Source organism: Puma concolor, chromosome A3 (assembly GCF_028749965.1).
Source record: "Puma concolor isolate L17-30 chromosome A3, mPumCon1.1.hap2, whole genome shotgun sequence".
NCBI classification, from domain to species: Eukaryota; Metazoa; Chordata; class Mammalia; order Carnivora; family Felidae; genus Puma; species Puma concolor.
The window spans coordinates 114,397,890-114,422,304 of record NC_141669.1 but is presented as its reverse complement, the minus strand read 5'-3'; the positions used below and the strand labels follow the sequence as shown (position 1 = coordinate 114,422,304).

The following is a 24,415-nucleotide window of genomic DNA, read 5'->3' as shown; positions in this document are numbered from 1 at the left end:
TTGCTTGAAATGCCTCTTGGAGGTGGGCAGGGGTGGTGGGGGGAGGTCTCTGCCTAGATGGCCGTCCTCTCCACAGCGGTCACTAGAGGGCGCCAGAGCTCAGAATATTGGGTTTGGCGGTTCTCCTCGCCTCCAAGGGGCCGCGCCCCTCACACACCCCGGAGCTAGGAGGGCAGCAGTATTGTGACCTCAAGGGCTGTGCACTGCCGGGAGAGGGGGGCGGGTCTGGGGCAGGGAGAAAGGAGACCCCAGGCCCGGAAGGAGAAGGAGAGGAGAAAAGGGGAGCTGGAGGCGGGGACTTGAGGGCCCCTGGGGCTTTTCTCACAGGACTCCCAGTTCTCTAGATCAGCCCCTTTGATAAATCTGCCTCCTCTCTCTCTCATCAGTGTGCATCTCTCTCTGTCTCTCTGCCCTACACATCTTGTGTCTGTGCCTGTGTCTCTGTCTCTTGCTCTTTCACTCTGTCTCTGTAGCTTTATTTCTTTCGGTGACTCTGTCTCCATATAGCGTGTGTGCGCGCGTGCGTGTCTGGCTCTGTCTGTTCTTTCTGTCTCTGTCTTACCTTCGTCTCTCTAGGTATGTCTCTGCCTCTGGCTCGCTGTGTGCGTCACTGTTTCTCTTGTTATGTCTTTACCTCTCTGTGTCTTTCTCTCTGTTTTTAACTGCCTCTGTCTCTTTTTGTTTCTGTCTCTCGCTCGGTTTGCATGTCCTGTCCCTTGCAGCCACCGCCGCCCCCCCCCCCCCCCCCAGCACATGTGGGCTGAGGGTCTCAGTCCCTTCCCTCCTATCTCCTCACCCCTGGCAGCTGTGCAGTTTCCCAGTCCTGGCCTCCCTGCCCGCCCCTCTTGGGCCTTAGGGGAGCGGGGTGAGAGAGGAAGGGAGGGCAGCCTGGTGGGCCCACCCCTTTTTGCCTTTCCAGGCTGGGAGGCTGGGCCAGTGAGCCTTTTAACCAGCCTTGGACGCAGTGCCTGGCCCCTCTGTGGTCCCGGCCGCCGCCAGCCCGGCCAGCATGCAGCAACAGCCCCTGCCTGGGCCCTTGGCCCCTGCGGCTGAGCCGACCAAGCCTCCCTACAGCTACATAGCTCTGATTGCCATGGCCATCCAGAGCTCCCCAGGACAGCGGGCCACCCTCAGCGGCATTTACCGCTACATCATGGGCCGCTTCGCCTTCTATCGCCACAACCGGCCCGGCTGGCAGAACAGCATCCGCCACAACCTGTCACTCAATGAGTGCTTTGTCAAGGTGCCCCGTGATGACCGCAAGCCAGGCAAGGGCAGCTATTGGACGCTGGACCCCGACTGCCACGACATGTTTGAGCACGGCAGCTTCCTGCGCCGACGCCGACGCTTCACCCGGCGAGCAGGTGCCGAGGGAGCCAAGGGCCCTGCCAAGGCACGCCGTGGACCCCTCAGAGTGACCAGCCAGGATCCGGGAGTCCCTGACGCCACAACTGGCAGGCAGTGCCCGTTCCTGCCGGAGCTGCCAGAGCCCAAGGGCCTAAGCTTCGGGGGTCTGGTGGGGGCCTTGCCAGCTACCGTGTGCCCTGCAACCACTGACGCCAGGCCTCGGCCACCCATGGAGCCCAAAGAGATGCCCGCACCTAAGCCTGCAGGCCCGGGGGAGCTCCCTGTGGCCCCCTCGTCTTCCCCGTGCCCAGCATATGGCTTTCCCGCTGGCTTCTCTGAGGCTGAGGGTTTCAGTAAGGCCCCTACGCCCATCTTGACCCCAGAGGCGGGCGTTGGGAGCAGCTACCAGTGCCGGCTGCAGGCACTGAATTTCTGCATGGGGACTGACCCAGGCCTTGAACACCTCTTGGCCTCAGCAGCCCCCTCTCCTGCACCACCCACTCCTCCAGCCTCAGTCCGGGCCCCGCTGCCCCTGCCAGCTGACCCCAAGGAACCTTGGGTTGCAGGCAGCTTCTCTGTCCAGGGAGGTTCCAGCTACCCACTAGGGCTGACCCCCTGCCTATACCGGACACCAGGAATGTTCTTCTTTGAGTGAAGCCAGCCCGGCCTCGGGCAGTCCCTGCAGGGCCCCTGCCAACTGCACCCTCCAGGGTGAGCCTGACTCTAGGATCTGGGGCACTCTCAAGGGACCCGGGCCTGGCAAGCCAACGACAGCTGGGACAGGAAGCCAAGATTGGAGTAGCGAACACGCAGCCAGGCCCCAGGGCCTCTGGACAGACTTGAGGGAGAGGGGAGGCAGGGCCCCCGTGGGATTTACTCTGTGGCTCTCAGGGCCAATAAAAGCAGTATGATGATGGTCAGCCTGCTGGATGGTTGGGGACTGAGGGCTGGGACGCCTGGCTCTGTGTGCGGTGGCTGTGGTTGTGGGGTTGCGGGGCAGAGTCAGGGGATCCTGGGTGGAAATGTCCCATATGAGGCTTTCTCTTGCTGGGGACTTTCTCAGGGAGTTTCCCAGGAAAGTGGAGGAAGGGGGAGCAGGGAATAGGGAAGAGAGAAAAGGAGTGTAGCCAAGAGATACCAGGCAGGGGGTGAAGATGGGCTGGCCTGAGGGGCTGATTCTCCAGCCCCAAACTCTGTGACTCAGCACCCCCCCATTATCAGTGGTCATAATAACTGTGACCATTTGTGGCATTTATTCTGCCGTGGGCTTGTGTATATCCTTTCCCCAGACCCTATACAATTCAGGATGTTATCCCCATTTTCCAGTGGTGGAAACTGAGGCTCAGAGAGTTCAGGGCTCATTAGCTCCGACCCCAGATGGCAAATAAGTGGCTATGCCCCCAGCCCCTGACCCGCAGTGAGGAAGCAGGGGTGGCGCATGGGAGGAGAGCTGGTGGTGACCCCCAGGGTGGGAGAGGCTTTTCTGGAATCCTGGAATGCCAACGCCAACAAGGCACCCTTGCCCCTTTGCACAGACATGGAGCCCAAGGCTCAAAAAGGCAGACCCCAGTCCCTTTGCATTTTCCACATGAATGGGGGACCTCCCTGAGCCCCCAGCTCTCCAAGGCCCCCTGATGACTCTTTAAGAAAGCATTTCTCTTATGGGGAAAGTGTGACTGTCCTGGATACAGATCAGAAGTGACTGATCCCTGACTTTTGGCCTCCTCTGGCCATCCCCCTCGGCAGAAGCAAAAGACGTGGGTCTATTCATGGCCCCTATCAGAGGAACAGACTCAGGGACCTGAAACCTCAGTGTCCCCACACCCTTCAATACCAGCGTTGCTGAGGCACAGGGCTTCCTTGTGGAGCCTCAATGCCCCATCTGGATCCTGGGTATAGGGAGAAAAGAGAGAGGCCAGGGATACTGGGGAAACCCCCTTTCTGGCATTTGCTGTAGGGGCTTTGAGGGTCTTCTGTCCCACAAGGTGACACCCAGGGGTCTGGAGACCCCTTGGTCGGGCAGGCGGCACAGTGCCTCCAGAGGCCCTCACTCGGGCAGGCGGCCATGCTGATTTCAGTCTCTGCTGCTCCGTCCTCCCTCAGCAGGTCCCCTGGGGCCAGGGAGGAAGCGAGCCTGGCTGGACAGTCCCTACTGTCTGGTTCCCACAGACTCCAGAGCCGCCAGGGTGGAGGGGGGACCTGCAGGGTGGGGGCTCACTGTGACCGGAAGGGGTTGGGAAAATGCCTGGCCAGCTGTGGAGGCCCTCCCCACCACATGCGCGGGACCCCAGCCTGGAGTCCATCTAGCAATGGGGAGAAGGAGAGAGGGTTTGTTCTGTCTCGTCACGTCTAGGCAGCCTCATGGGTGAGGAGTAGGGGGAAGTCCTGGGTGTGCAAGGCATGGGTGAGGAGAGGGGAAGGAGGCGCTTGTGTGGGTTTGTTCTGAGGTGTGTGTGTGTGTGTGTGTGTAATGCGCAAACAGTTACAGAGACAGGGACAAACAGATTCAGGGGGGTAAGAGTTCTTTTTCAGTTGGGTCAGGGAAAGAGGCCTCTGCCGGGCACTGTTCCCTGTGGTGCATTCCTGTGGAGACCTGGTGACCCCAGTCCCTTCCCAGCTTGTGTCCTGAACTAGTAGGAAGATGGGGAGGCTGGCCCGATGGCGGGGAGCCCCGGCCTCTGCATCCTGCTCCAGCCATCCTCTGAGGAGGTTAGCATCTGAACTGGGGTCGGGGGCGGGGGCTGTGCCTGGGGAGAACATGCAAAAAAGGCTCAACCACACCCTGGTGCACAAATCCGCTAGGGGCACGAGCCCTCTCTCCACGTCCCTCTCTGACCCCCAACATAGTCAAGAAGTGAAGACAGGCCCCTCTGCTCCAATCCCCAAGCAGGACCCGGGGCTCAGTGCCTGCCTTGGACTCCCTCTATGATTCTGGAAGCGTGCCCATCGCTCTGGGTCCTGATTTTACTTCCTTTGCCCAGTGGGGGCTGGAGGAAGGGCAGCCTGACTCTGAGTCTGCGTCCCAGGGGAGGGTCCGACATGGGAGACTGCCTGGAAGGGATCCCATCTCCAGAGGTGTTGGACCAGGAGGCCCAGACACCATGATCTCATGTTGCCCTCTGCTTGCTGCCCAGCCGGAGGACCCCACCCACTGGGCCTCCTGCCCTCACATTCTTTCCATGACCAACAGACGCCCTGTGCTCCTGCCTGGCCACCCCCACCTGGAGGAGCGGACAGTGCTTAGCAGAGATCCAGAATGCCTACGCGGGGGCCAACCCAGAGAGAGCACCTCAGTACAGATGGCCCAGACCCAGGCCAGAGAAGGCAAGTGATGTGCCCAAGGCCACGCAGCAAAGCAGGAGCAGGTAACCCCTCTGCTGCCTTAACTGTATAGCTCTTGGCGGACAGGGGCCGTCCCATGTGACTCTGCTTAAGGGACCCTCCTTCCTGGAGGCTTGTCTGTCTCCAGAAGGGGATCCCGACCCCTTCCCCTCTTCCCCAGCAGGTCAGAGTGGGGAAGGGTGCCCAGTTGCCTTGCAGAGGCAGGCTAAATCAAATTCTGAAATGGTAGAATCAGTGGTATTTAAGAATATTCCAGAGCTTTTAATCACAGCAGCTTAGATTCTTGGAATATCAGTGCTGAAAGGGCGTGTCCTGCCCAATTTCTGAATCCCTTCTATACCAAGAAGTGCATGTCACGTGGGGTTCCAGGAAAGGGGAGCCCACTGCCTTCAGAGGCCACCCCTTCCCGCCCAAGTCTGGCAGCTCTGAGGGGCTTTCAGGAAGTTCTTCACCTGCTGGTCCTCTGGTCTCTGCTCTCCCTGCCCCCAGGGAAGCCCGCCACCCCCACCCGCAGGGCCGGGCCTTCCTCAGACTCCTCCACCCTCCACATTTTATCTCCCCGCCGCTCTTTCGCCCACCCGCTTCCTTCCCCGGTTTATGGCATTCCACTGTCCAGAGCTCAACGCTCCCCACACCCCAGACAGCGCCTGAGCCAGGGGCCCGGAGACCCTGTCCTGATGAGGGCGGGCCACTCTGAGGCTGCCACATTGATGAGGACAAAGGGGGAGGTTGGGCCGGCCAGCCTGTCATGTCTGCCTGCAGCAAATATACGGAACCTTGCGATCCAGTCTTCAGCCAAAACAGGCTGTCCCAACACGGGCTCCCATCACTCCCGAAGGCCAGGCTGCCAGGGGCTAAAAGCAGGAGCTCTGGAGCCCAACTGGCTGGGTTCACATCCCAGCTCTGTCACTTCCTTGCTGTGCAACTTTGAGCAAGTGGACTTGCCTCTCTGAGAACCACTTTGTTCATCCGTAACCTGGGGGTAATGATTTCAGCCCCCAGGACTGGTATGTGCAAAGCCTCATCGTACATACCATGATTACAATTCAGCCAACAAGAATGACATCAGAAGTAAAGACAGCCCCACTGAAGGGCCTGGTGGCCTCAGCCCGGTCTGTCTGCCCCTTCCTTTGCCGGGGGGGGGGGGGGGGGGAGGGCAAACTTCTGTCCCCCGACATCCGGAGGTGCCTAATCCCTACTCCCTCCCCACTGGTTAACTGGGTGGTGACAGGGAGGCAGCTGGTGGGGCCAAAGGAAGTGGTTCCAGGCTAAAAACAGGCCATTTAGTCACACAGCCAGAATCCTGCGTGGTGGCCCCTGGAAAGCCAAGGGCTGCCTCCTCCTGACCACAGCCCTCAGGGAGCCCTGATCTGTTTTGGATACAAATGAGAGGTTGACCCTCCTGCTCCTGAAGACAGCCAACTCACTGGTGAGTGTCGTTTCCACTTCTAGGCCCTTACGCTGGCCGTCCCCTCCACCTGGCACGCTCACTCCCCACGGGCTGACCTCTCGACATCCAGAGGCCAAGTTAAATATCACCTTCTCAGAGAAGCCTCCCCTCATCCCCCTGATTAGACGCCCCTAGATTATTCTCCATCTCTGCATCCTATTTGTGTCCTCCACCAGGCACCTGTTGCAACGTGGATTTATGCATTTCTATGCGTATTCACTTTTTATTGTGTCTCTGCCTTAGAATGTAAGCTTCAGGGAGGAGGGGTTGGGTCTGCCTTATTCATTTTACCTACTTCCCTAGCCCGGTGACTAGCACACAGCAGGCCCTCAATAAAGGTTTGCTGAGTGGAGAAATGGAGTCATGGCCACCCGCCCATTCATCCATTCGCCCTGGATTAAATCTCAGAGGAACCCCCAGGGGCTCCCTGACCCATTCAGAGCAAAAGCCCACGTCCCATGGGCCCGTGCCGTCTGGCTCTGCCCCTGCCAGCCCTGTTCTCACTCCAAACAGCCTTTGTACCTGCTCTTCCTTCTGCTGGGAACAGTCTCCACTAATATGCCCTGAATACCCTTAGATCTCTGTTCAAACGTCCTCAGAGAAGCCTTCCCAGACACTGCCCCCACCCACCCCATCAACGCATTCCAAATTCACTACTGCCGGTCAGAATTCTCCCACCTAGAATAAAGTTCCCCAAGGCCAGAGATTTGTGTCTCCTGGCTGTTCCAGACCTAGAACACTGTCTGGAACACTGTAGGGGCTGAAGAAATAGTTGTGGAACAAGTAAGCTCAGCAGCCTATGCCACCTGCTCTATCCACACACCCCATGTAATGTACTGTCTCTGGGGGGCAGGTGCTATTATTACCCCATTTTACAGACAGGAAACTGAGGCTCAGAGAGGGCAAATAAGTAGATTTGAACCCCATTCTGTGTGACCTGAGTGCAGTCTCCCTGTCATCAGCCTGTCTCCCTAGAGGCTCATGAGACCTGCGTCTGCCTCCGGTCCCCAACAGTTCTCTTTAACCTCTCAAGCCAACCTGGCCCAACCTCCTTCTGGCCTCCCTGCCTCCAGTCTCCCTCTCTCACTCACCAACCTCCCTGGCTTCAGAGATCTTGTAAACCACAGATCTGGCCCTGTGCCTCCTTTGCTCAAAACCCCTCCATGTCTCCCTATTGCCATACTGGAATGCTCCAAGACAAGCTTGCCCTTAGCTACAGGTCTTTGGACATGTGATCTCCTCTGCCTGGAACACCCACCTCATGCCGTCTGGAAAAGGCCTGCCCCTTATTTGCCCTCAGCTTGGATGTCACTCGCCGCCATTGAAAAGAAGAGAATTGGGGTTAGTGTCTTCTTCTGAGGCCCTCCAGCTTCGCCCTGACCCCCAACCTCCCACCCGGTAGGGTTCCAGACATTGTGAGCTCCCTGAGGGTGGGGACCATGCCCACAGTTCACCTCTGGGTTCTAGCTTGGGGCCAGGCCCAGAGAAGGGACTCAACAAACAGCTGTGACATGATTGGATGTGTCAGAAGTAGGACTGTCTGCTTTGCATCGTGACCCCACTGTTTACTGGCTGGGAACCCAGAGACCTGTCCACAAACTCCCTGAACCTCAGCTGCCTCATCTGAATGAAATACCTAAGGAAAATACCCACTCACAGGGTGAGGATGAAATGAGTTCATAAATGGAAATCACTCAGTACTGTGTGTGCCTGGCGCTCAGTACATCACAGCGTTAACGTGCCGAAAGGAACAGGTGTGTGGGCAGCTGCACGAATGGGAGCTCGGCGCAGGTAGGCACCTCCTTCAGGCCAACGCTGGCCGCTTCACACCCTCGGGCAACCCCGTCACTGGCTAAATCTTTTCCCACCACTGCCCTGTTGGGTCCAAGGTGGCCAGTGGAATTCAAGGCCACTGGACGCAGACAGGAAGAGGCAGCGTCACCAGGCCTGGTGTAATCCAAACCAGATGCGGCCTCAGACCCATGGGGGTGGTCACTGTGGGCCTGGCCAAGGCCCAGAGGCAGGAAATAGTCTTGGAGGAACGCTTTCTGGGCTGGAATCAGCCAGGAGGAGCTGTTCCATTGAGGGTGTTAACCCTTCTTAGCCCACAAGGGGGTGCCCAGGACCCCGAGCAGGGAGGGGAAGCTCATGGCCCTGTGGCCCCAGGAAGCACCTTGCAGGGAAGATCACAGCGTCAGCATTGTAACGGGCCCGTGCCTGAGGAACCGACCCACAACCAGGCACTACGGTAGGGCACAACCAGCTAGGGGATACTCACAGCTGGCACCCGGGACTTGAAGAATCACAGACCAGAGCCTTGGCCCTGGCCCTGGCTCCAGCTGGCAGGCCTCAAAGAGCCATGGATTCACTCTCTCCACCAGGATGGCCCCTAGGATGAGAAGCTTTTTCCTGCGAGGCTGCTGGGGATGGGGGTTCTAGTGGTGGTAATGGGGCTGGGGCCCAGGCCTGCCCAGAGGCAGAAACTCAGCCCCACACTGAAGGCTGCCACCTTAGCTTTTTTTCTGAGTGTGCTCTGTGGCCCTTGGAGGGGACAAAATCTCTCTGAACCCTCATTGCCCCATCCATATTGTTGAGTCTATATCCTTTACCTCCAGAGACCAGGGGAGGCACAAAGGAGGGCCCCTGATAAATCAGAAAGAGCTTTCCAAGATGCGCTCCTAGGAGGTGATAGGGACAGAAGCAGTGATCAGTCCTGTTCCACGGTTCTGGGTGGGCTTCCTTCCTAGGACATGTTCATTTACTGTGTGGTCTTGGGCAAGTCACCTGCCCTCTCTGAACCTGTTTCCTCATCTGTGAAATATGGTAAATGGGCACCCTATCCCATCTTGCGACTGTCACAATGCCCCTAGGAGTAGCAGTGGGGAGAAGAGCTGAGGCTGTCGTTTGCATACCGTAGAGGAGGAGACTGAGACTTGCACCCAGAGTCCAGGGGCCTGGGTTCTCTGCTGAGGGGCCTTCCTTGCTTTGGCCTCGGTTTCCCCAGCTGGATCCAGGCCCTGGATCTCTACTGTGGCCGGACCTCATTTCCTCACCCCCCGCCCCACGGCTGTGACTCATCCCTCATCATCACGCTGTGTGGCCGAGGCTCAGCCTGGGTGGGGGCCAGCGACTGAGAGAACTCAGAGGAAACCACAGGCCTGGCCCAGCTGGCAGGTGGTGAGCAGGCAGGCAGGCAGGCAGGGATCTACAGCCCTGGGGGCCTTGCCCATAAGCACGAGTCCCATCAAGAGCCCAAGCCAGGCTCCCCAGGCTTCTCAAACCCTGAGTGCAAGACCCCCAGGCTTAGTCCCCAAAGTCTGCCACACCCTGCCCGTGTGGCACCTGCTGCCATGGGATGCTGCACTCACCTGCTGGTACGGGGCCAGGGTAGGGGGTGAGAACCCTGGCCTTGCCCTCCAGGCCAATATTCACGGAGGCAGGGGAGGTAGGGGTGAACTGTCAAGGTCTCGGTAGGTGGGCAAGTCCAAGATTTCTCAAAAGGTAGGCAGTGTAACGGTTAAGAGCAGGGGCTCTGGGCCCCATAGTCCGGGTACAAATCCTGGCTCTGCCATCGACGAGCTGTGTGACCCTGAGAAAGTAGCTTAACCTCCCTGAGGCTTGGTTTCCCCGTCTGAGAAATGGACATAACACAGTGCCTGCCACGTGCTCACCATGAGTAATCAGTGCGATCATGAACACATAGAGCTGGACCAGGGCTGGTACCCAGCAGGGCTCAATGCGTGCGAACTGCTGTCCCTGCCATTCCTGCTGGAACCAGTTCACCCCAAGCAGGCAGACCTGCTGTCCCACGTAGGCCAGTCCCACCTCTGACTCAGCTGTCCTCACAGCCGGAAAGGCTGTGCCCTATTAGTGTTAAGCTCTCTTGCCCCCTGGGCTGCCCTCTCCAGCAGATGGAGCCCCCTCCCCTGCATTGTATGCAGGCCTGGGGAGGAGCAGGCTGTGGCCCACGGGGAAGAGTAGAGAACAGCTCTCTCCTCCCCCTCATCCCCCCCGCAGGCATCCCCTCTCTGCAGCTCCAGCGAAGGCACCACAGTCCTGCCCGAACTTCTGATGCCACCCGGAGCCTCTGTTTTCTGCTCACACCTTGTTCTGGCGAGAAGCAGGGTGTGCGCATGGGCAGAGCCTTGCTCTGGGGGACAGAAGAGTTCATTTCATGCTCCAGCTTCTGACCCGTTGAATAGCCTTCAAGTTCCTTCCCCTCTCTAAGCCTCAGTTTTCTCCTCTGTAAAATAGAAATAATAAGAATATTGGGGCCCCTGGGTGGCTCAGTCGGTTGAGAGCCCCACTTCGGCTCGGGTCGTGATCTCGCGGTCTGTGAGTTCGAGCCCCGCGTCGGGCTCTGGGCTAACAGCTCAGAGCCTGGAGCCTGCTTCGCATTCTGTGTCTCCCTCGCTCTCTGCCCCTCCCCCACTCATGCTCTGTCTCTCTCTCTCTCTCTCTCTCTCTCTCTGTCAAAAATAAACATTAAAAAAATTTTTTAAAAGAAATAATAAGAATATCTACCTCATAAGCTTACAGTGAGAGAGAAATGAGTTAACATCCATACAAGCACTTGACTGGAGCCTGGCACACAGTAAGCATCCAATAATGGTGCTGTGACAGATGAGCAAACCGAGGCACAAAGTAGGGAAGCCACTGGCCCCGATCGCGGGCTGGGCAGTGTGGCTCCCGGGGCTGCGCTGGTAACCACCCCGCCACCCTCTGACCTCACCCGAGTGCGGGCACACACACACACACACAGGGAAGGGAGCCACATCCAACCTGTACATTTATTTACAAGGCACAAGCTGAGAGCAGGTTGGGGACTGCCCAATGGCTTTCCCCCTCCTCCTGGGCCTGCTGACCCCATCATCTGAAGCCGCGGATGACCCTTGGGATGAGGGTCCAGAGTGGCTGGGTTGGGCCAGCCTGGCCCTCAGGCACGCTTGGGGGTGGTCTCCCTGTCCCCCAGGCCTCTCCCCTCACCCTCCGCCAGGCCTGGGCTGGGCGTCCTTCTCTCACACGGAGTTCCTGTGTGTTGGTGGTCGTAAGGAAGGTGGGCGGGGGCCGGGCCGGGCCGGGCCAGATGGTGTGTACTAGGCCTTATCTGTTGGGAGCGGGGAGGCGGGCGGGGGCATGGAGGTCCTCTTTCACAAAGCCTGCTCTGTTCCCCTGGCAGCTGGGCCTCAGGAATTGGCCTCGCTGCCTTCCTGCCCCACCAAGGGCCTCCCATCCACAACCGCAGAAGCCCCACGTGCTGGGACCCCCAGCCTTCCAGTTCCAGCTAGGAGCACGCCCCGGCCAGGGATGCCCCAGGTGAGGCCAAGCAGGGGTCACGGGGGTAGCAATTCCAAGAGGGGGAGCCAGGGAGGGGACAACAGGGCCTGTGGCATCTGGGCTGTGACAGACGGGCCGGGGAGGGCCCTGTCTGGGGAGGCGTTAGCAGGATCGATTCAGGCCACATCTGAGGCGGCTCACGTCGGGGAAGCAGTCGCTGCGCGGGGTCGTGGGGAGCCCCGAGCCTCCCAGCCTGGCGCAGCCTTGTCCTAGCCAGCCCACCCTGGGGATCTGGCCTGTCTTCTCTGGCCTTCTGGGCTGTGTGGCCTCAGCCCCGGCCACTGTGCAGCTGCGTCCAGGCCTCAGGCGCTCCCGGGGCTCAGACCCCCAGAGCCATGAGTGCCCCCGAGCTGCTGATCTTCTTGAAGCGGTTTGCAGCACTGACGGCAATGAAGTTTTTCTGAGGGATGAGGGAGAAATGTCCCAGTCAGCCTCGGGGCAAAGGAGAAGCTGTGGTCCAGCAGAGCGTCCCCTAAGTAGGTCTCCTTCATTCCCCAAAGGCCAGGTGGAGGGAGGGTGCAGTACCCAGAGTGGCCACAGGAGGTGCCATGATACCGTATCTTCCAGGACGCCGTCCTTTACTCAACAGGTATGGCAGCCAAACCTGAGTACCTCTCTGTTCTAGATGCTTCAGTGGCTCCTATTTCGCTCCAAGTAAAACACAAGCCCTTTGCTATGGCCAACAAGTCCCTCCACCCCCTGCCTCCCACCCATCTCTGATTTCATCTCCCTAACCCCTTGCCTACTCCCCTCCAGCCTTACTGCCCACCCCACCTGTTCCTCACACTTGCCAACCACGCTTCTGCCTCAGGGCCTTTGCACCGGCTATTCCCTCTTCCTGGAACATTCTTCTCCCCAGTACCAGCATGGCTTACTCCTCACTGCTTTCAGGTGTTTTGTTCACATGCTGTCTCACAGTGGGCCTTTCCTGACCACCCTATTAGGAAATGCAACCTCTCCCCTGGCACTCCTGAGCATCCTCATTCTTTTCTAGAGCCCTTCCTTAACCTCTTTTAATATCCAACCCCCCCCCCCCCCCCCGCCTACCCAAAGTAAGTCCATAAAAATTAAAATCCTTGTCTCTTTTGTCCACTGGTGTGTTCCCCATGCCTAGAAGTGATAGACGCTTCTAGGGGGTGGGTGGAGGGTCACTACTCCAGGAGAGGAACCAGCCCGGGACAGAGAGAGAAAAGCCAACCCTGTTTTCCAGACAGGGCTAGGCCTGGTCGATAGAAACTGCCAAGGCAGGGCTGGTGGGGCCTGGGATCTGGTGCCAGGAGCTCTTCCCGCCTGCAGCCCCTCCCTCCTCCCCACCGTGTCCAGTGGTACCTTCCAGCGTCTCTTCATGAGGTATTTCTTAAGCAAGATCTGGGACTTGAGGCGGCGGTTACAGCGCTTGGCTTTCTCTGCCAGGTTGTTGAGCCAGGGGTGGGCGAGGCACTGGGCAGCGCTCATCCGGGCCCTGTGGGAGGGGGCAGTGCGGTGAGGATGGGCGGAATGCCTGCGAAACACCAGAGCCCAGCCGCTGCCCGGCCCTCTTCCTGCCCTGCAGTGCGCGCGCACACACACACACACACACACACACATACACACACAGGCACGCAAGTACTGGGCTTGCACAGACGGGGTTTGTGTCCTGGGGTGAGCCTCACCTCTGGTCCTTGACAATGAGGTTGGAGACAAAGTCTTTGGCCTCATCAGACACGGCCTCAAAGGTCTCCTCGTCAAAGTACCAGTTGGCAGAGAGAACGTTGTTTAGGGTCTCTGTGTCATCGTCTCCCAGGAAGGGGGAGAGGCCACTCAACCTGGAGAGAGGGGATGTCAGGGGGCAGGGAGATGAAATTGGGGACCCTGAGTCACCTTTGGGGGCTCAGGGGATGGAGGCAGACCCTAGAAGGCAGCACCATGAGCTGAAAAGACTCCCAGCTTCTTTTTTTTTATCATTATTTTTTTAATCTTTATTTATTTTTGAGAGAGAAACAGCATGTGAGCAGGGGAGGAGCAGAGAGAGAGGGAGACACAGAATCCAAAACAGGCTCCAGGCTCTGAGCTGTCAGCACAGAGCCCGACGCGGGGCTCGAACTCACGAACTGTGAGATCGTGACCCGAGCCAAAGTGGGACACTCAACTGACTGAGCCACCCAGGTGCCCCGACCCCCAGCTTCTTGAGTGGGACAGACCTGGGTTTGACTGGCTGGGTGACCTTGGGCAAGTCACTTCCCCTCTCTGAGCCTCACTCTTCTCATCTGTAAAATGGGCATAATCATCCCAGCTTCCCAGGTTACAATGGAGAAGAGGAATGATGAGTGCATAAAAGATGTCTGCTGCCCCTCTGCCCCCACCCTGAGTCATAAAGGTCTGCTGTCCAGAGCCTTAGGCTAGGACACTATGCCTTTAGGGGCCTTCATTTCTCCATCTATAAAATGGGTACAAAGTTCCCTTCTCTTGGTTCTCCCTAGCACTCCCAACCCCAGCAACCCCCTTCCTGAGGGAGTGGAGAGATGGGACCTACCCCACCAGGACCCCAGGGCCAATTTTGGCCCCAGCTGCCCACCCACATGCCCAGTACCCACAGAGACCACATTCTCTCAGGACTCACAGCATATAGGTGATGACCCCCATACTCCACATGTCTGTCTTATCGGAGATTTGGTCATAATTCACCACCTCAGGTGACAGAAACTCTGGGGTCCCAAAATTCACCTTCAGCTTCTCGTTGGGATTATACCTTGGGGGTGAGAGCAAGAGCTCAGAGTGCAGACCCCGGCCCGTGTGCCGGCACCCTCCGCTCCTCCCTTGCCCCCTGCCCACCTCAGAGGCTTGCCCTGCCCTTCCCCTCTCCCCCCGCGCCCCCACTGAGGTGGTACCTCCGTGCCAGGCCAAAGTCAATGATCTTCACCAAATGGCCCGTGGTGTTGACACACAGGATGTTCTCTGGCTGAGGAGAAGGGGGTGGCCCGGATTGACCTCTGACCTGGCTCACCCGTCGTCCCCACCCAGGTCCACCCATGTCTCGGGCTCTCTGGAGCAGAGTCCAGGCTGCCGGTGTGGGCGGCCGATCAGTGACCCCCCGGGCCTGCCTGTTCCAGGCACAGATGAGGATCCCGCAGCCCAGAGAGGGACTTTCCCAGGGCAAGGACTGTCCCCTCCCTGCCTCCCTGTTCCCCCCACCAATGTCTAACTAAGGCACCGGGTAGGTGCTCAGCCAAGGCTCCTGGGAATCCTGTGGCCCCAGCACAGGCGAGTGTGTGAGTGAAGTTCCTGTGAGACCGGTCCCTCCCTGCTCTGGGCCTCCATTTTCTCCTCCTGTAACCCGAGGACACGGGGCTAATCTGAGATTGCAAGGCAGAAACATTTTTGGTAGTTAACAATGGTTCAAAGGCAGGAGACTTCACACAAAAACCCTGCTTTCCAGATCTTCTGCACCTCCCGAAACAACAGAAGCCCTCGCCTCATGGCCACACACCGCTCGGGGTGAGTTGTCAGTGATCCCCGACGGGTGCTAGTCAGTCCCCTGGTTCCCCGGGGGCCTTCACGGCCCTGGCCTGGCCCCCGTTACACATCTGGGCTCTGTAGCGTTTGACTAGAGCACCCTGACAGCATGCTTTCTGAAGGCGCTTTCTGAACCGAGGCATCCGCTCAGAGCAGGACACTAATGACACCCGCTCACCTGGTGTTCGAACAAAACAGAGAAAGAAAAGAAAGCTCCCAGGGTGTGATCTTTTGGGGGAAGTGACACAGACTCAGACCTCCTCCTGGTCTGAGAGTTCTCGAGGAGCCCTGGGAAGGGCCGTCGGGCCATGGGTCACCCAGCTTACTTGACCACAAAACCCCTCTTCGAGGAGAAACGTACTGCTCTCCTGAAAAAACACATTTCAGGATAGAGAGGCTTCAGAATGAGCTTCTTCCCAGGGCACTTCATTTTAACTGGGGACCCTGCTCTACCCCAGAGGCAGTGGCTTTCACGGGGTTGGGGGGGGGGGGGAACGGGAGGCCTCCAATGCCACGTGCAGGCACCAGCGCTGGCCAGAAACTCAGGAGTCACCCTGCTCTTTCCTCTCCCTGCCCTCTGCCCCCTCCCACATCCAAACCCTCAGCAAATCAGACTGGCTCTAGCTTCAGAATGTAGCCACCGTCTGGCCACCTTCCGTCCCTGCCACTGGTCCCGGCCGCCACCCTCTGGGCCCTTGGTCATTACAACCACCCCTCAGATTCCCTGCCGCCACGTTGGCCCGTTGGAACGCATCTCCTTACTCTCCTGGCTTCACTTGTCAGGGCGGATGCTCACAGCACACCCGCCCCGCGGGCTGTCGGAAGGCGCATACGCCCCAAACAGGTCTGACCCCAAGTGAGCCCGCGGTAAGGGTGCTGGCCAGCCCCGGGCCTGCTCTGGCCTTTGCATGCTCCTCCAAGTTCACCTCGTACGTCTCCCCCCGTTACTCTCGTGTACTTTTCACAACGCTTTTCCGGTTTCAGGTGATCTATTTGAGGAAGGTCCGTTTCCCCCACTAACCTGCAGGCCCCCCGGGGGAAAGGGGCGTGTCCTTCGCCATCCCTATGGTAACGCCCGTGCCCAGCACCGTGCACAGCAGCACAGAAGCAGCCTAGCACGGCACAGGTACTCGATATATATTTGTCGAGTGAATGAGCGAAAGGACTATCCACGAGGCCAGCGAGTGCTAACCCACCGCAGTGGTCATGCTCCGTATTCTCCACCAGCCCTGCCGATTATCCTGCAAACGTGACACCCAGCACTCACGCTGCCCCTGCTTACTCTGCACCACGGCCGGCATCGCCGAGCTCCAGTTGACCACAGCTGGCATGATGCATAAACCCGATTCGCTCTGTCCCTGACCCCCTACCTGCAAGTTACTGAGCAGGGTCAGAGGAGGGATGTGAATATCCTCTCACTGAACGTTTTTGTTAGTGCCTATCACGTGTGTGTTGCTGCACTGATGCTATACGTAATTGATTTGTTTTTCTGACTCCCCTTCTGGAACATAAGTTCCCGGAGGGCAGGCGTTTTTATCTGCTTTGTTCACTCCTGATCTCCACCACCTAGAACACTGCCTGGCAGAGAGTAGGCCCTCCACAAATACTTGTGGGATGAATCAATAAACACTCGCGGCGGCTACAAGGGGCCAGCACTGAGGTGGACGCGTTAGCAACACTTAGCAAGTTCATTGCGTGAGACCGTGCGCTTGGGGCTCCCAGGACTGTAAGAGATGTGTACTTAGCACTAGACTAGACGCCCTGAGAGCTAGGACCAAGTCTCTTTCACTCTGTCTTGTAGCCCTGGCTCCTGGTACTTAGTGAAGACTCAATAAACCCTTCGGGATCTATAGATACAAGGATGGAGGGAGGAAGAGAAGGACCGACGGGAGGGGCGGAGGGATAGCTGGTTGCCACCAGGTTTCAGGTGGTCGGATGCTGCTCCTGACCCCTCCCAGGAGGCCCCAGCTCCAGTACCTTGAGGTCCAGGTGCAGAACCCGCATCTTGTGCATGAAGAGGATCCCATCACAGATCTGCCTGACAAACACCATGGTGTCCACCTCAGTCAGCTGATAGTCCTCATCCACAATCCTCTCGAAGAGCTCGCCGCCCTCGATGCTGTGTGCACAGACCCCTCTACAAGCTTGCTTCCGGGCCGGCTGGCACCCCCACCCGGTCCCCTGCCCCACTGCCAGCACTCACTACTCCATGAACAGGACGATCTCGTGCGAGGTCTCAATGGCCGCGTAGAGCTGGATCAGGTTGCGGTGATTCAGCTGGTTCATAACCTCGATCTCAAGCATCACCATTTCCTGGGGACCAGGGAAGCCAGGGGCCCCACCTGAGTGTCACCACTCCCTGTCCTCCACCCTCCACCCCTCTGCCCTTGGCTGGACCTGTCAGGTCCGGACCACTGCCCGGCCTCCTCCCTGCTGGCCTCCCTGCCTCCTATCTCTCCCCACTCCCGAGACTGTGTCCTTACCCCTGGTCATTCCTGCTGGGACACCATTCCTTTGCCAGATCTTCCCCTTCTCCTCCCGCCTGAACACGGGGGTGCCCGAGGGCCAGTCCTCCGCTCACCACTCTCCCCGGGCATCCTCCTCAAGCCCCAGTACCTGCCGTTCTATCCAAATGTAATTGATCCCCAAATGCGTACTTCCACCTCTGACTGCACCCTTGAACTCCAGGCACCAACAGCTGCAAATGCCTAACTGCCATTCCCCTTGGATGTCCAAGTGACATGTGGAGTCTCTCAGGTCCAAATGAAACCCTCGACGCGGCCCCCTCCCCACAACTGAGCTGCCCTCAGCTTGCCTATTAGCAACAGGGCATGACCCCTGGCCCAGGTGCGCAGGACAGAAAGTTAGAGGCTATCTCAGATTTCCCCGCGTTCTTACTCCCTCACACCCGCCATCAGGAAACCCTCTTGGATTACAAACCCAGTCAGTGCCTTCTCACCTGCTCCATCACTGCCTTCCTAGTCGAGGCTGCTAAACTGTCACTTTCAGAGAGGCTGAAAGCCACCCGTCACACCGGTAGCTTGATATCAGCCACGGTAGGAATATTGACACCAGGGAAATTGCCAGATGCCACAAATCAAGCCTCTCCCCCTGCCCGCCCCCTTGCCCCCCAGCATCACGTCACTGCCCAAATTTTTCCCATTTTCCTTGCGATTCTACTCCTTCATTCGTATCTCACCGTGCTCGTCACTTCCCCAGAGAGGCCTTGACCTCACCACCCTATCTTTATGGCCCCCTTGGCCCCCCACTCCCTGTACCCTGCCTCGCTTTACTTTCCCTGCTAGCGCGTCTCAGTGCCTGACGCCATGCTTTGTGCTTGTTTTTAGTTGTCTGCTCCTCCTCTCTAGCTTGTCAGCCCATGAGGACAGGGACCCACGGACTTCACCACCGTGTCCCCGGCACCTGGCACAGCGAATGGCCCAGGAAAAGTACTCAGGAAGAAAGCAGTCAAGAGCTGACTCCAATTAATGTCCACAGCACATGTGTCTTGAGTGTCTAGGCCGAGCCAGGTCTATGACAGAGGCCTGGAGACCCGGCAGTCGAGTAGGGGAGTTGGAGAAAGGCAGAGTCACGTAGAAACTACACGCCTTCCCAGCGTGCATAGAGCTGTGACAGAGGGGCAGGGCTGCAGGCCTCTGGAGCTCCTTTTCATGCTCTTCCCAGGCTCCAGGCCTCTGCAGGTGCTGGGTCTCTGCCTCGAATGCCCACCAGCTCACTTCTCGGCTCCCCTGCCTCAACCCAAGGGCCCCCAGCAGGTCTCTGCCATTTCTGGCCTTCAGGCCTTCCCCCTCACGGTTCCCCTCTGGTTGAAACTCTCTCCCCTGCCCCGCCACCGGAATCAGCTTCTGCTTCAAGCCTTTGTTCTAGAGAGACCCGCCAGCTGAATCAGGAGCCTTCTCCACAGCCCCTTCCTGACCCCCTGCCCCAGCTTTCCTGAGTTCCAGCCCTCACCACAACAGGTTGCTAGACGGTCATCACCTCCTCACACACCTGACTCCCTCCCTCACTTCACGTGAGCCTCTGCCCACATTCATTCATTCACTCATTCACTCATTCCTTAAATAAACACTGCCCTCGGCCTCCTCTGAACCGGGCCGGGCTGGGTGTGGAGGCACAGCTCTAGACAGGGCCTGATTACCTCGGCATTCCCTGAAGGCAGAAACCACATTCACTTCCCTTGGGGACCCCCAGGGCCCAGCACAGGGCCTGGCCCAGAGCCCACACTCATGAGTGTTTGCTGAATTGAACCAAACAGAAGGCCTGAATGTCCTGTGCCTAGAAGGGGAAGTCGCAAGGATAAGTTCACTAACTGAGGCGTCTTGTTTATGGGTAGGGGCTTCAGGCCCTGTGGCAGGGTTGTCTGCCTGTCCATCTGTCTATCTGAGTGACCCCTTCAGCAACATCAAGGTCCACACAGCAAACCCCTGGTGCAGACATACGGGTAGAGGGAGGTGAGAGGTACCCACTCCCCACTCCAAGGACCCCCTCACACTCCCATGCAGCCAGCCCCTACTACCTTGTCTTTGGGCGTCTGTTTCTTGATGACCTTGGCTGCCAGCTTGAGGCCCGTGGCTTTCTCCGTGCAGGTACAGACTGCTCCAAACTTGCCGCTGAAGAGAGAAGAGGTTGGGAGTGAAGGGGTTCCCGGGGACACAGGGCTGAGGTAGGGGGCTTGTGTTCCGTTCCCGTCTGGATCCCCCTCTGTGGCGTTACGCTTGTCCCAGCCAGCCTGGCTCCGTTCGGAAGCTATGAGCTCCACTGCAGGGACAGTAGCTGAGCCACAAAAACCACGGGCACAGGACAGGTCGGCTCATCCAGAGGATGGCCCCTGGCGTGACAGCTCACAGGCTTGTGGTAAGCATGGGCCCTGGGGCCCTGGGCAAGTCACCTGCGGGGTTTTTTATGAAGCACCTTGCGGGGGTCAGGGTGGTGCCTAAAACTGAAACAGCCAGGAGAATACCATTCATCTCCTGTGGGCAACACTGAATGGCCGATGGTGTATCTGTGTGAGAGACGGGGGCGTGAGTGCATATCAACCCACGTGACAGCTTGCGTACGGTGGGGGTTATTAACCACGTAGAAGTAATTGTGTCCACAGAGATCATGTCCAGTCGGGGTGTGTGGGGGCCTTGTACATGAAAGACGTGAGGCCCTGGGTGCTCGATGTGCTCCTGCCTGTGGGCCAGGGGCTCCGGGTCCCAGCTCTCACCCGCCCAGCGCCTCCTTGGAGTTCAGGCTGAATTGACTGTGGATGTTCCCAGGCCTCAGCTCCACGATGCGGTGGGGAAAGGGGGCTGGGGGTGGCGGACAGTCATCTGGGGAGGCAGAACAGAGCCATCAGTCGGTGGCAGGAGCTGCTGAGGATGTACCCCCGCACCACCCCCTCCTGCCTGGCCTGGGCCCCATCCAGCAAAGTTCACCAAGTGATGATACCTGGGGGACAGCTGGCTCCAGGATAGGGGCTAGGGGGCCCAGTTTCCAGTTTCAGCTCTGCCACCAACACACAAAATGGCCTTGGGACTCTGTCAGAGGGGGCTCAGCTTCTCCTGGCACAACAATGGGGACAGCTGATTGGATTTCTTGGGCCCTCCCACATTATAAAGTAGGAAGTCTCCATCCCAAGCTATCTGCATTTCCATTAAAGAAAAGAAAAAAAAAAGGCGGGGTGGGGTGGGGTGGGGACGATAATGGCGGAGCGCCAGATCAGCGTTACTATGTCTGAATGATGGGCTAGGTGATTGGACCTGCCTACCATCCCCTCTAATAACACCACAAGCTGCCCCGAGCTGGGCACCGCCCAAGGGCAGGGCGAGGGCGGGAGGAGACAGGGAAGGCCGTGTTTGGTAGGGAGAGGCTGCCACCTAGCGGTGACGACGGGGAACAGCGGGCCCTGGCGGCCCACAGGCTGAGTCATCGGGAATGGAAACCTCTTTATAAATAGCAAGAGGCAGCAGGGAAGCCGGGCTGGTGATACATTTGACGGCCCTTGGAGGTTGTTCAGGTCCCGTCACCCCGAGGATGTGATTTCTGAAGGGGGCGGGGCAGAGGCTCTGCTGCTGCTTGGGGGAGGAGGCAGTGCTCCTGGCCGCTGCCCAGCCGCCAGGCCCTCCCACCCTGTCTGGGTGGCACCGTGCCGCTGACCAGGCGGGCTGACTGGGCTTCCATGGCACCTCAGCCTGGAGGAGGGGGGTGTCAGGACACTCTGGGCTCTCCTGACCCCATCTCACCCCACCCCCACCCCTGCTGCACCCCTGCCCAAGCCTTTTCCCTACTCAGCTGATCCCCAAGCCCACTCATGCTCTATGTCTCCTCCTTAATAGACCACTAACCCCCCAGCTCCTTGTCTGACCATCAGTTAAGGCCACTCCACAGTCTTGCCCCATCTCACGTGCCCAGCTTCCTTGGTCACTGCTCCCATACACATACACCTGTGCTCCTCAGTTCATGAACCCTCTATGGCTCTCATGACCCTCCCTACCCCCTCCAGGATGCAGTTGAACTACCAAAGCTTGGCCTTTGAGCTCTTCTACAGACTGACTTTAAATTCCACTGTCCAGAGAGTTGGTGCTGCTCCAAAATCTGCCTAATCCCCACCCCCCCGCCCCGCAACCCCATTGTAGACAAAGTAGAAGAGAGTGCAAAAAGTGAGCTCTGGAGTGGGGCTGTTTGGACAGGTACAGATCCTGTCCAGGCTGTGGATTTGGGGCACTCGCTACGTTTCCCCTTCCCCAAGCCTCGGTTTCTCCATCCGAAGGGACCAGGAACTTGTACTTCTTAGAGTTATACGACAGTGCTCCAAACTGGGAGACATGGGGACATCTGGGGAGCCCCTCTCCCTCCCCAGTCCCCAACCTGCCCCTGGCCTACCCAAAATCTGGAAGCAGTCCTCTTCCTTGGCTGTGGGACCAAGGGCCTGCCCCACCTCCGATTTCTCCGAGGGAACAGCCTGGAACTCGATCCCCCTTGAGGTGTCCCCTTGCACCTTAGCCTGGCCATCCTGGCCTGGAGCCTTCTCTCCTGCTTCCTTCTGGCTGCCTGCCGGGATGTCCTTCCCTCCTTCTGCCACCGTGGCTGGCCCGGGATCCGCGGGGCCGGGGCTCACAGGCACCCCTTCAAAGATGAGCTCTGATGCCTCATTTGGGGGTTTCTCAGCCGGCAGCTTCTCGGGCCTAGAACATGACGATGCAGAGATGATGCCTTTAGCAGTCAGAGCTGTGCTTTGGCCTCCGGGAGGTCTCGATGCTTCCAGAGCCTCTCCTGCAATCTGGAGCTAATACAACCCCCCACCGCTCCCTCAAATGCATGGGGTGATGCATCCAAATTCACTTTGAATGAAGTCAAGGGACATTAATAGTACCATAAATGTCTGTGGTCACTATCTTGACTATCAATGCACTAATAGATCATTAATATCTACTAATAGGATTGTTGTTTTGGTTAATCGTTATGTGGCTACAATTAGGGACAGTGTGTGGCTCTTGATTCACAAAGACCGTGGTAATTCAATGGATCACGTATCAATGATATCAAGGTATTAACTGATATTAATATATAATTCTGACTGATACGGTGTTACTACTGTGGTTTACAATACATCTCTAATATCATTCATGTGGTTAGCATTCAGGTTAAGTCTAACAGATTGCCTAAGACTGGTGCTATATCATGCTTATGAAAGTATTAGTAATGATCTATCAATCCGATTATTAGTCATCTTTTCACATTATAGTAAGAAGGTAAGTTATCTTCCCCACCCACCCACCCCCGCCCTGATATCTCAGTCCTGCCCTTGGCTAGAACCAAGTTCATGGAGGAGGGGGAACTCTGGACTCCAGATGCTTAGAGAAGAGGTCTTTGAGGACCTCTCTGTGTTGACATTCTGGTGTCTATGAATGCTCACCACGTCCTGGTTTCTGCAGGGGCACAAGGTAGTAGAGCCAATGCCCAGGACAGATGCTAGACTGACTCAGAACCGCCCAATCTAACACTGAACATGGTGACAACGAAGCCCAAAACAGAGGAGCTACGCATGACCTCTGGGGCCAGAGCCTCAGACCCGTCCCCACTGCCGGACAGGGGGCATTCACCTGGAGATGATGGCAGGACAGCTCGGGCTGTGCAGAAAGGCTGGGGAGCCCCTCCTGGCCCCTGCTTGGCCCTCGGCTGCCTTCTTGTGTACCTTGGGCTCTCCGGGGCCCTGGCTGCCTGAGGTCTCCTGCTTGGCCTTGGGCTTCTTGACACTGGCCTCCGCTGTCGCGGTCTGCTGGGGCAGGGCTGCTGCCTGCCCAGCGCTGCCCTCCGCGGGGCCCCCACCCAGGTCGCCTTCTCCCTCGGGGCCCTGGCTGCTCGTTGAGGGTTGGGCCGGGGACCCGTCCCCTTTCTCTAAGGCATCGGCTTTGGCGTCTTTCTTCAGGGTGGGTGGAACAGGTTCTTTCTTTGGGTCTGGGGGCCCAGGTTTTTTCTTTGCATCCGGGGGACTGGTTTCTTCCTTTGGGTTTGAGGGGCCAGGTTCTTTCTTCCCATCTGGCGGCCCAGGACCTTTCTTTGGATCTGGTGGACCAGGCTCTTTCTCCGTAGCCGGGGGTCCCTCACCTGCTGTACCTTTAGGTGCCTTGTCTGCAAAGGAAGTGAGACACCAGTCAGGATCCACCCACCACCCCCAGCCAGGCTGGCCAGAGACCAGCTCTGGGCCCAGGTCCCTACCTAGGCAGCGATTTGCAAATGCTGGTCCCACTGAGCCTCTGGGGCTATCTGATGGGCTCTAGAGATGGGCTGCCGGGAACTGGGAGGCCCTTTTGGGATACTTCTGGTCCTCTAATGCGCCTTGATGCCCCCACTGTCCCTTGCCCAGGATGTTTAGATGCCATGCATGGGGGCTTCCCATTTTCCCGTTCTTTCCAAGGAGGGCTTCATGCAGGCCCTCAACCCAGCCCAACATCACCCAGAGATAGTTGTAATTTCTGGGTCTTTCATACGCCATACAAAAAGGCCTGGGGCACAGAACTCCCACTGAGGAACGGGCCCAGCCCTGGATTCAAACGCCCCTTCCCAGGCTCCTCCCTCTGTCTCCTGCCCCAGCTTGGCACCTGTCGATGGGCTCTGGATTCCCAGCTTGACTGCTCCGTTTGCTGTCGCCATGAGGTAGGGAGGCGTGTGCTTCTGCTTGTCTAACTCAAGTCTTTCTAGCTGCAGAAAGAAGAGTGAGGTGTGTCAGGCTGTCAGATTCCTCCTCTTGTCTGGCCGAGAGGAGCCAGGGCCAGCTGACTGAGGGGAGAAAGGTACCTGGAGCAGAGAGGGGCAACTTGAGGGCCGTCTGACTTGCAGCGGCTGCCCAGAAGCAGTCCTGGGGCAGTTGTAAGGGATTGGGCTGGGTGGGCAGAGGCGGAGGCAGGGGCGCGGGCAGGGGAGGCGGGGACGGAGGAGAGG

The 24,415-nt window shown here is 58.1% G+C and overlaps 2 protein-coding genes across 2 annotated transcripts; one reads left to right on the top strand and one right to left on the bottom strand.

Moving 5' to 3' along the window:
* The first annotated feature begins 29 nt into the window (after positions 1–29).
* On the top strand, positions 30–2,267 carry FOXS1 (forkhead box S1). Its single transcript, XM_025932124.2, has one exon. It carries the CDS (start codon positions 1,010–1,012, stop codon positions 2,000–2,002), a length of 993 nt encoding a protein of 330 aa, XP_025787909.1. The 5' UTR covers positions 30–1,009; the 3' UTR covers positions 2,003–2,267.
* An 8,643-nt stretch (positions 2,268–10,910) lies between these two features.
* MYLK2 (myosin light chain kinase 2) lies at positions 10,911–24,415 on the bottom strand. The gene is made up of 13 exons (XM_086701936.1): positions 24,272–24,415; positions 24,076–24,175; positions 23,077–23,605; positions 21,857–22,158; positions 20,199–20,304; positions 19,506–19,599; positions 17,172–17,281; positions 16,946–17,087; positions 14,344–14,414; positions 14,076–14,204; positions 13,129–13,281; positions 12,806–12,938; positions 10,911–11,876 (listed from the first exon to the last, which is right to left on the bottom strand). The coding sequence occupies exons 2-13, from the start codon at positions 24,125–24,127 to the stop codon at positions 11,796–11,798; spliced, it is 1,902 nt and encodes a 633-aa protein (XP_086558062.1). The 5' UTR covers positions 24,128–24,175; positions 24,272–24,415; the 3' UTR covers positions 10,911–11,795.

Bases quoted from the DNA above. Each gene is read 5' to 3' on its own strand.
- MYLK2 (XM_086701936.1), bottom strand. From the start codon at position 24,127: ATGGCGACAGCAAACGGAGCAGTCAAGCTGGGAATCCAGAGCCCATCG. The intron at 17,282-19,505 runs GTAGTAGGGGCT...CCTGGTCCCCAG, and splicing joins AACAGACGCCCAAAGACAAG to GAAATGGTGATGCTTGAGAT. The intron at 12,939-13,128 runs GTGAGGCTCACC...CCCCTCCCACAG, and splicing joins CTCATTGTCAAGGACCAGAG to GGCCCGGATGAGCGCTGCCC.
- FOXS1 (XM_025932124.2), top strand. From the start codon at position 1,010: ATGCAGCAACAGCCCCTGCCTGGGCCCTTGGCCCCTGCGGCTGAGCCG.